Source organism: Aulonocara sp. 'chitande type north' Nkhata Bay, linkage group LG1 (assembly GCF_057382095.1).
Source record: "Aulonocara sp. 'chitande type north' Nkhata Bay isolate Kocher_YH1m ecotype deep benthic linkage group LG1, A_spYH_male_GT1.1, whole genome shotgun sequence".
Classification (NCBI taxonomy): Eukaryota; Metazoa; Chordata; class Actinopteri; order Cichliformes; family Cichlidae; genus Aulonocara; species Aulonocara sp. 'chitande type north' Nkhata Bay.
The window spans coordinates 37248051-37258085 of record NC_141344.1 but is presented as its reverse complement, the minus strand read 5'-3'; the positions used below and the strand labels follow the sequence as shown (position 1 = coordinate 37258085).

The 10035-nt window shown below is 41.5% G+C and overlaps 1 protein-coding gene across 1 annotated transcript; it reads right to left on the bottom strand.

The window, feature by feature from the left end:
- Window positions 1-4616: 4616 nt before the first annotated feature.
- On the bottom strand, window positions 4617-6433 carry cart3 (cocaine- and amphetamine-regulated transcript 3). The gene is made up of 3 exons (XM_086299653.1): window positions 6106-6433; window positions 5432-5515; window positions 4617-5255 (listed from the first exon to the last, which is right to left on the bottom strand). The coding sequence occupies exons 1-3, from the start codon at window positions 6292-6294 to the stop codon at window positions 5148-5150; spliced, it is 381 nt and encodes a 126-aa protein (XP_086155779.1). The 5' UTR covers window positions 6295-6433; the 3' UTR covers window positions 4617-5147.
- Between the last annotated feature and the right edge of the window lie 3602 nt (window positions 6434-10035).

Here is a 10035-nt window from a genome sequence, read left to right as displayed (position 1 = left end):
CTCTTTATTTTGCTTGTTTTCTCTTTTTTCTTTCTCAACAGGTGATCCAGGTGATTAATAGATGGATTTTTTTGCCTGTTGGTTTTGTTGGTTTTTGTTTTTTGCCCTTTATCCCCGTCCCTCTTCCCCGCTGTTTTTCTTTCCCTCTTTCTTTCCGCCAGTCAAGTCTGTCCCGTGTGTAGCAAGTGAAAATAAAATAAAATAAACAATAAAAGCAAAGGTGAATCAAATAGACCATTACGGCAAGGCTGGGATGGTCCATTTGGTAAAGTAAATCCGTTGGGCATCTTTCTTTGCCTTTAGACAAAAATTCTGATGGTAAAAGAGCCAAACGGGACAGGCGGGGAAAAAAACAACAAAAAAAGACAAAAACAGCTTTTCTGGGGAATAAGTGCGCGGTCAACAACAACGCCGTCTGCCTTTAGCTCCACCATGATTTCCCAAGTGGTAACACGCCCACACACACGCTGAGCTCACAGAGGAGCAAAGGGGACATTAAAAAGTCAACGTTTTATTCCAGACTCGACTGCATTATTGATGGCAGGTGGCAGAGAGGAAGGGTGGATGCGTGGATTAAGCACAGGGCTGAGGAATGTCAACAAAGAAGCTTCAATATTCACTAAGAGTGAGAAGTTAAGAAAACACATCCGTTATTGAGTCCTATGAATGAATATTTCTATTATTTTAACATGTAATGAGACTGCGGCTTGACTTTCATAAGCAACAAATGATGATTATTAAGTATGAAAACAATGAACGGTTCGATGCACTGAGGACATAAAACAACTACAGCAATCGCCTTTGTACATGTGAAACAGACTCATGCCAAAGTACCTTCCTGCAGCAGAATTATTATTAGTGGTGCAGTAATAGAGTTCTGATGTTATTGTTAGTGGGGCTGACATAAACTGCTGGCTATTGAATCGCCAGTGTGTCACACTTGTGTGTAAAATCTTCAAAACAAACAAACAACCAAAGAAAAAAGCTACAGCTGTATGATAACTGAGTAGGTGAATAAAGAGCTGTGAGCGTGTGTAAATGCACTTTGTTTCCTTCTGTAATACATCTGTAAAGTATCTTTGAACTTGACAAAAGTGACATTTTTTGAAATAGGAGGATGAAGTAACTCTGTCCGTTGAGTTCCGATTGAGAGAGTTACCGAACTCCAGTTTTTGGGAGTAGTGATGATGAATTAACATGGAAATCTCATTTTGAAAAGAGGTGGTTAAAAATATTTATATTTTGGGCAATGTCAGAGATATATGATTATATGGCAATGCGTATTTCATATTTCTCAGTTGCTGTGCTGAAGTGTGGGGGAATACATATGCGAGTAACATAAAACCTTTATACTTGTTACAGAAGAAAGTGAATTTATTCTTCTTCCAGGGCGTGTGTGTAGGAAATGAAATACTGCTGAACCATGTGTGAAACCAATAAATAAAATGAAAAATGAAATAAAGTCTTCTTCTTCTCTCCAGAGCATACCTCCACCTACTCTGTCCTTACACCTGTGGTCTGCCCCCACAGTCTCTCTGCCCGAGGACACTGTGGGGCATTCAATATCACTCCTCTGATTAATAGCTTCAAACTCACAATCCTGTCCTTCACTCTCTCCAGCTCAACAACGCCGCTCACACCCTCGTCCTTCAGGATTACCCTTCTCCTCATATTTAGATCATGGCAGAACAGTTTAAATCCACCCCCAGGGCTCTTGGCCTTACTTCTCTTCCGCTTGGTTTCCTGCACACACAAAAATATATCTAGCTTCTTTTTCTTCTTTATCAGTCATAGTCCCAGATTTAGTGTCCCCACTGTCCCTTTCCTTCTTGTCTTCGGCCAACAGTTTCAATCAGCACCCTGCTGGCCAATAGCACTGGAGGTGGATGCTGTTAACCTGGGCCCCGACTGATCCGGTAATGAAATTCTTTATGATCTGCATGTTGGATTTGGTCTAAAAAATATTTTTGTATTAGTTTATACAATATGTGCATACAGTTCCTAGCACAGAGACTCTCTCTGTCTCTGCATGCTCAAAATGACAGAATGAAAATGAGAAGAACACTTTGAAAACCCGTCAGATAACAATGGGGGAAATAAACTACGCTGGATATCTGAAGTGGACTGGGTAATGTGTTGAACAGATGCCGCATGGTGGAAGCCTGCAGAGAGCTGAATTCAAAGTGAAAATGATGCAGCAGGCTAGTGTTTGCAGAAACTGAGAATGGTGCTCGTTTTAATGGCTCCCATGTGCACGTATGCGTGCCCGATAACAATCTGAGGTTCAACTTGGCAATGTCTGATGTACCAGAGGTGTTCTATTGGGTTTAGGTCAGGTGAGTGTGGGGACCAGTCAGTGGTATCAATCCCTTCATCAGGAACTCCTTCAGGAACCCTGGACCCATTGCACTGGCATAGGGTCTGACAGTGGGTCCAAGGCCTTCATCCTGATATGTAATGGCTGTCATTGTGCCGTTGTCTAGCCTGTAAAGGTCTGTGTGTCTCTCCATGAATATGCCTCCCCAGCCCATCACCAAACTGGCCATGCTGACCGATGTTACAGGGAGCAAAATGTTCTCCACGGCTTCTCCAGACCCTTTCACATCTGTCACATGTGCTCAGGGTGAACCTGCTCTCCTCTGTGAAAAGCAGAGTGTGCCAGAGGTGGACCTGCTGATCCTGGTGTTGTATGGAAAATGCCAGTCAGGCTCCACAGAGCGGGGAAGTGTGAACAGGGCCCAGTAAAGGACGCTGGGCCTTCAGCCACCCTCGTGAAATCTGTTTCAGATTGTTTGGTGACTCTCTGAGCTGACCCTGTGATTGACACTCACTTACCTTCTTGTCTCGTCTTTCTTGTCTGGTTTCAAAACAACAGATATCAACAGCAAAAACACCCAGCGTGAGATTTCCCTTCACTTTACACCACTGTGGCTGTGCCGAACATTTATAGAAAGCTTTTCTGGAAATTAAGAACAAATAAATTAAGATTCAGTGACAGTCTATTGTTTTTTGTGTGTCTTCCTCTTTTCCTCCTGTAGCTCCATCTTCTCCATCTTCAGCACCTCCGTCTGCGCATGTCCAAACCATCTCAGCTTTGACCGCTCGCCTCGGGCTGATGTACTCATTTACCTCAGCGTTGAATCTTTTGGGCGGTGCCACTGTCTCCAAACTTTTTTTTTTTTTTTTTTTGGTTTTTTTGTGTGTTTGTTGTTGTTGAAAATGTCTGGTGTGTAATTTATTTTATGTACGTTGTAGTTTATTAGGAAGAGAAGGTGACTCTGGCAGATGCTTTGGAACGAAACGCTGGCTCAGTTTCATTCAGCAGGGATCCCTGCACTCTGTCAAAACAATGACATGCATTGTTTTCAGTGACATGTGTTACTGCTACTGTAGACGTGATTTTTTTTTTTTTTTTTATCATAATTTGTGTCAAGTAAGTTTTGGGTTGCCACCAAGAAAAAGCTGTAATTATTTCACCTCCTCCCTGATGGAAACTCAAAACCTTTTGCTAAGCATTAAAAAAATATATATTATTAGAGTTTTATAAGTTTTTCAAGTTTCTAGTACCAAGTTTCTGGAAGTTGTCATTATTTAAAATTGCACCTGCAAGTTTCCTGGTGATTTGTCGTGTTTTGTATATAATGGCTCGCTCCAAACAGGATCCTGACTGTGTGCAAAAGCTGCGAGCATGCTGGATTCTCAGCTGGTAGATTCTCTCAGGCTCATTCATTGTGCAGCAAGATGAAAACATCGATCCAGGACCACACGACTGATTTCAGCCAAAAGAAGAACAAGACATCCTCAGGAGATGGTTTGACCCCCACTGAGCTCCTGTCTCAACATTGCAGTCAGATTAACTGTAGCAAGTTCTCCCAGGTGCTTCAATCACGCGAAATACCTTGAATACTTGCGTGAGAGAAAGTGCACTGAAACTAGAGAGGATGTCTTAAAAGCAAAGGCTTGTTTATGTTACTTCGCTGATTCATAAAAATCCTTCATGACATCACTTTTGTGAGCATCCTTCCTTCGCTTTTACTCCCTGAAACCTTTGCACGGTGCTGCTCACTCCTTTAATTCAGCCCTAAACATTTCCCTCCATCAGCATAAAATCAAAGCGCCTTTCCAAAACTCTGCGCAAACATCAGTGTGCAAGTGTTTCTGAACGAAGACGGGTTTAAGTTAAGTTAAGAAAAGACCAGATTCGTGAGGTTACCTGTACAAGCCAAGAACGAACTAGTTTTACTTGACGTTTGTGTTGAGCTTATATCTGACGTTATCAGCCTGAGGCTGCCCTCTGTGAAAGTGATTAAGCGGCTCAGTGTTTTGGCGCAGTGACAGTGTGGCCGAGACGTGGCAGTCACTCTGCGCTTTCCCTGCAGTAATATTAGGTTTAATTTTAAGCCCCTCTGTCACCGGAGCAGCCTGGCCTGCCCCAGGAGGTGTGACGTCACTGGCGAACGTCACAGTTTAAATATTGACTCCCTCAAATCCGTGAGATTATCTGAATACTAAAAATAAAAATAAAAAGTGGAAAACGTTGCATAACTGATTTCAAGGGAGCTGGCCTCTGTTTACGTGCCCGGAGCCATTTTTAAAAGAACACGCACTCAGTCCGCTGCTTTACAAAACAAGATGGTCCACAGTTTATTATAATTATGAGTCATACACAAAACATTCATCTGAAACAAAACAGACCAGGGTCGAGAGACAGACCGGACTAGCCCAGGTGAAGAATCACTACAATGTTCCCATAATATTGCTGCTGAGACTTTACAGCGTGTATGTGCTCCTCGGGTGGGTTAATTGTGCAGGGTGGATTATGCCTTAACTCCTATTACATCACAACACGCATCCTGTGCTTTTCCTACTGACATAAAGTGGTTGGGAGCATTTACAGGAACTTTATGGTACTTTGTGGCTCATCTTCAATCCATCGCCACCATCCTTACACAGACTCTTTATAGTATTTTTCTTTGATAATATATACTTTCAAAATATATACATATCACAGAATACTCTTTTTTGTAAGGGTTGGACAGCCACCTGCTCCTCAACGGCATCATAAAAAATATGATAGTAATTACAGAGAAATAGAGTGCGAGTTTGTTTTCCCTCTGTCTCAATGCTACATTCAGATCCGGAGAGGCTCATAAGCACTTCAGCAGGAAGAAGTTGCAGAAAGCTCCCCGGGGACAGTCGCACATCTTGCCGATTCGAGCGCCTTTCCGCACGGCGCACTGCTCCCCGATGTCACACTGAGAGGCAGAGAGAGGGACACAACCAGAGGTTCGCTTCATTTCCACCCGCCACTGCATGCACCAAGGGCATGCCATTTCATACTACTACTACTACTACTACTACTACTACTACTACTACTACTACTACTACTAATAATAATAATAATAATAATAATAATAATAATAATAATTACCGTTGGGACTTGGCCAAATTTCTTTTCCCATAAAGGCAGCCGTTTAGCCTGCAGCTTTTCCAAAACTTCTTGGAGAGCTCCGAGCTGTCGGAAACAAACACAAACATAAACACAAAACCATTAATAAAGATAATGTGGTTTTTGGAGTGGGATACAAATATAAAATCTATTTATGGAACATGCAAATTAATTAAAAGCCACGAATAAAATAAAAATCGAATCTGTTGGTGAGTTTCTTAAAAGTTGGAATTATTAATAAAGTAACTATACAAACAAAGCCATAATTCTGTAAAACGACACAAACCGCTGAGGAAAGGTGTTTCTTCTTGTTCTTGTTGTTTGTGTTGTATTAACTACACTGGGTCCTAGTTTCATTACCGGGAAGAATCCTGCATTCATGCGTAAAATGCGACTTTCTTTTCACTCTCAGCTGTTCACAGAGCTCAGCTTAGCGTCACATTGTTGCTCTTGACTCTTGTTGTCAGCGGGCTTCATAGACTATAAATAAAATGGTCTTAATTTTATTTTTCACAGCATAACTAAAAGTTTTGTTTTTTGTTTAAAAAGGGGAGAAAGAGAGGAAAAAACAGTAACGGTCTTGATAAAAGAAGAAAGCTCTCCGCTGTTAAACTTGCGCCGTGTGTCTGCGTGCGTACTCCGGGTGCAGATCTTACCAGCTGCTTCTCGCTGGTCAGGTTCGGACCTTTGGGGTAGAAGTCGCGCAGGGCTCTGGGGCTCAGCTCCTCCTCGGACTCGGAGTCCAACACTTCGGCTCCAGCGGCGCTGGAGAGCAGCAGCAATGCGCACAGGAGCGCCCCGCTGAGCAGCCTGGAGCTCTGCATGGTCCCAGTGCACGGCAGCATGTCGCCCCTTTTGCCGGTCTCAAATAGTCGCTCCACCGCTCCAAACACCTTTTTATCTGACTAGTTGCATCTGCTCGCTCCACCTTATCCTTTGATTTTTTTTCTATTTGTCATGCGTAACAGCTGCCTTGGGTGAGTCATGCCGCAAAAGTTGCTGGGCAAAATATGCCTCCAAAAGTCAACAACAACAGCAGCCTGCGTGGGGTCGTTACTTAGAGCGCAAAGGATTACTCCTTACTCGATAGAAGAATGGAAAACTAATTGGTCTTTTCTAAGAAGCTCAAGATCAAATTCAAGCGGCATTAGGTCAATCACCTGATTAAATTTCAGCCATGAGAATATAACTGCAGTCGGCAAACACTGTTGGATTTACAGCCTCAGGATGTTCAACTTCACAGAAGAGCAAAAGATGTGCTTGAGTCACCCAGCAGTCAGAGAACAGGGCTGTATTTAGTATTCCACCTATAGAAGAAGTATGGCACAATGCGTTACTTTTCTCTTATTATTTTCCCAGAGTGCCATTTCCAGGCTCTCCAGCATTAGAACTTAGTGACTCAGTCTTTTATGCAGTGAATTACCACGAAAACAAGCAGTGCTGGTTGAAAACGGCTTGTAAAGTAACAAACCGACTTCTAATCAGCCTGTACGTTGATTAGAAGTCCATTTTTTGCATTTTGAAGTATGTGAGATATTTTTATTACCAACTGCTCAAAGGGAAATAGTGATTTATTTCGTTATTTCTGCAGCATTTATGACACTTGTGGGGAAAAAACAGGTACAAGTTTCCGAGTATATTTCAGGTTTATGGAAAATAATCAGATGATTTTATTTTTTAATATCTGCATACTTGAACTCCAAACGCATCAGAACTCACACTGAGGAACATAAACAACATTAAAATAATCCATATTTTGCAGAATAATCAGCTCCACCGCGCACTCTTCCACCTAACATGATCTGTACCCTGCAGCCACAGAATCATATCATTTTATCTCTTATGCAACCACTGAGTCTGCGGTAACAATGCAAATGATGAATGTTTACACAAAATATGGGCGGACAAGCGACAGCAGTTGTCTCTCCCATTGTATTCTTAATCCTGCGGCTGAGTTTTCCCTGTGCGCTGCATTGATCGAGGGTATCAGAGCTGCCTGCGTCGGGTCCACCGGCGGAGATGGAGGAGCAGGAAGCTGCTTTGATTGTGCTCGAGACTGCATGACTCATGTCTCCCTCTGTGCCAGCTTTAATGACTGAGACGCCAATTTGACATTCCATTCAAAACCACCAGGCTATTCCATTCACAACCTCGGCTTCTCTAGTTTTTGTATCGTATCTCTGAAACTCTTTTTGCCACAGGCTTGCACTGCCTTTGGGGTCACTTCCTCCTTCTGATTGGTTTCTTCTGGTGCTTTCAGACATAAAATGTAACCTTGAAGACCATAAAGTGAGTTACCTCAATCAGCCAGTTTGTGAATTGTGCATAAATAAACAGATTTCGGGAAGCAGTGCAAGGAAAACAATATAACAGATGTTTTCACTATTTCAGAAAAAGCATATTAGGGGATTTTTGAGGGGAAGCCATGAGTTTAAAAATAGGCTTAAATATTTCTTTTCATATCAGTGATTTTATTTTTGTGACCCAGGGCAGGACAACGAGCTGTAAACACAGCAGACATATAATCACTGCCTAATTTACATATCCAGTGACCACAGAGCAACAGCAGCACTCATTCGGTTTTCTTTCTCTGGTTACCTCAGAATTAACCCTCCACACTTTGTGGTTTGTTTTTTCTGTCTCTAACAAATACCCCACTCTTCTTTACGTCTGCGGTCACATATGGTCCACTTTGATCTTACTTGGGTCGGACCCGTGAAACGCCTCTTTTTGTCAGTGTAAAGAACTTTACATTTAATCCCTGAGATATTTTAATATGAGAAAAAGAAGCGCAAGTTCAACAACACAAGTCAGTTTTCCTACATAATAAAGACCTAACCCTGCTCCTGTAGTAAGTAAAAGAAGTCTGTCAGCACAACTCTTTGGGCTAAACTGAAATAAATCCTTAAAATGATGTTCTGGTAGCTCACTGCCCAGACTGTCCTGTAATTATAAAACAGAAAGCATTTGATAATTGACAGATTATGTCTGTTTAATTACACATCATACATTTCTGTACTAAACAGTGAAAAAACAGCAACTTTTTGTTATCGTTGTTTATCTGGAACTTATTTACTCTGCTGTAGTATGAATGGTCACGTGTGAGGTCATCAGTTCCATTTCTATAGCACCAAGACACTTTATATTGTAATGCAAACACCCTACAATAATGCAGACTTATGAAAATATAGGTAAATATTCAAAACTGATGCTCTCCTTCACATTTTCTAAAGCCACCCTGTGGGCCACAGTGGGGTATTGGCCTGGTGCAGTTGGACATCTCAACAGGTGAGCAGGTGGTGAAAAAGAATTAACTTACGGTTAACAAAATGTGTTGTACACACCTATATTATTTTTCTGTCACCTAACACCCAGTGTCAGCAGGAGAAAAACAGGAAAGGAACAGAGGTGAGAGAGCAATCCACTGACCAGTGAGTAAATGCACACAAGCTAAACACCAGAGAGAGAAACGGGGTAATAACGTACCAGCGAGCTCAGACACTAACGAAGCAGGAAGAGAACAGAGGTTAGAAGGACAAACACAGAAAACCACATGAGCAAAAAGATGCTTAAAGATGGCCAAAGAATAACTCACCAAGTCAGGAAGGAGAAGCAATCACCAGGAGAAGGAAGGAAGGAAGGACGGACGGAAGGAAGGAAGGACAGAAGGAAGGAAGGACGGATTGAAGCAAGGAAGGACGGAAGGAAGGAAGGAAGGACGCACGGAAGGACGGAAGGAAGGAAGGAAGGAAGGAAGGAAGGAAGGAAGGAAGGACGGAAGGAAGGAAGGAAGGACGGATGGAAGGAAGGAAGGAAGGAAGGAAGAGACAGAAACAAAGGAGTACAATAAAAGGCACATAATAGACAATTTGAAGTTAAAATCAGCTGTTATTGTCACCCTGACAGATATCTGCTCTGATAGCAAACATGCTTGGAATGGCAGGTATAGCCAAAAAGACTGGTCTTGTTTATGTGTGTGTGCCCCAACTGATTTGAAATGAAACAACAAAAATATAGGGTGTGTGCAGTGTTGGTCAAGTTACTTGAAAAAAGTAATCAGTAGCTAATTACTGATTACTTCCCCAAAAAAGTAATCCTGTTACTTTACTGATTACTTATTTTCAAAAGTAATTAATTAATTACTTAGTTACTTAGTTACTTTTTAAAAACCCGATTTACAACCTGAAGAGGTGATAAAGCGATAGATCTTTCAGCCCAATTCTACTTTTTCTACATAATCCATCATACAAAATGTAATCAAATGGAAAAGTCTACTTTTTTAACTTGTTTTATCAGTTTTAATCTTTTAACTTTATGCATCAAGCAAAAATTTAATTATATGCAACATTCTCTGACTTGAATAAATTAGTTTAACATTTAAACCTATTTTCTACACATTCCAGCACATAAAATAAAATATTTTTTGTGTTTACACACTCGCTGTAAAAAGAAGTTTTCTTCCCACGCACAACGGACACTAATGTTTTTGTCACTTTTTATGGAATCAAACTCAAAGTAAGGTCAGTGCTTCCACACTTTAAACGCTGCACGCTCATACTCTCTCCCGCACTCGATATATGATCCAT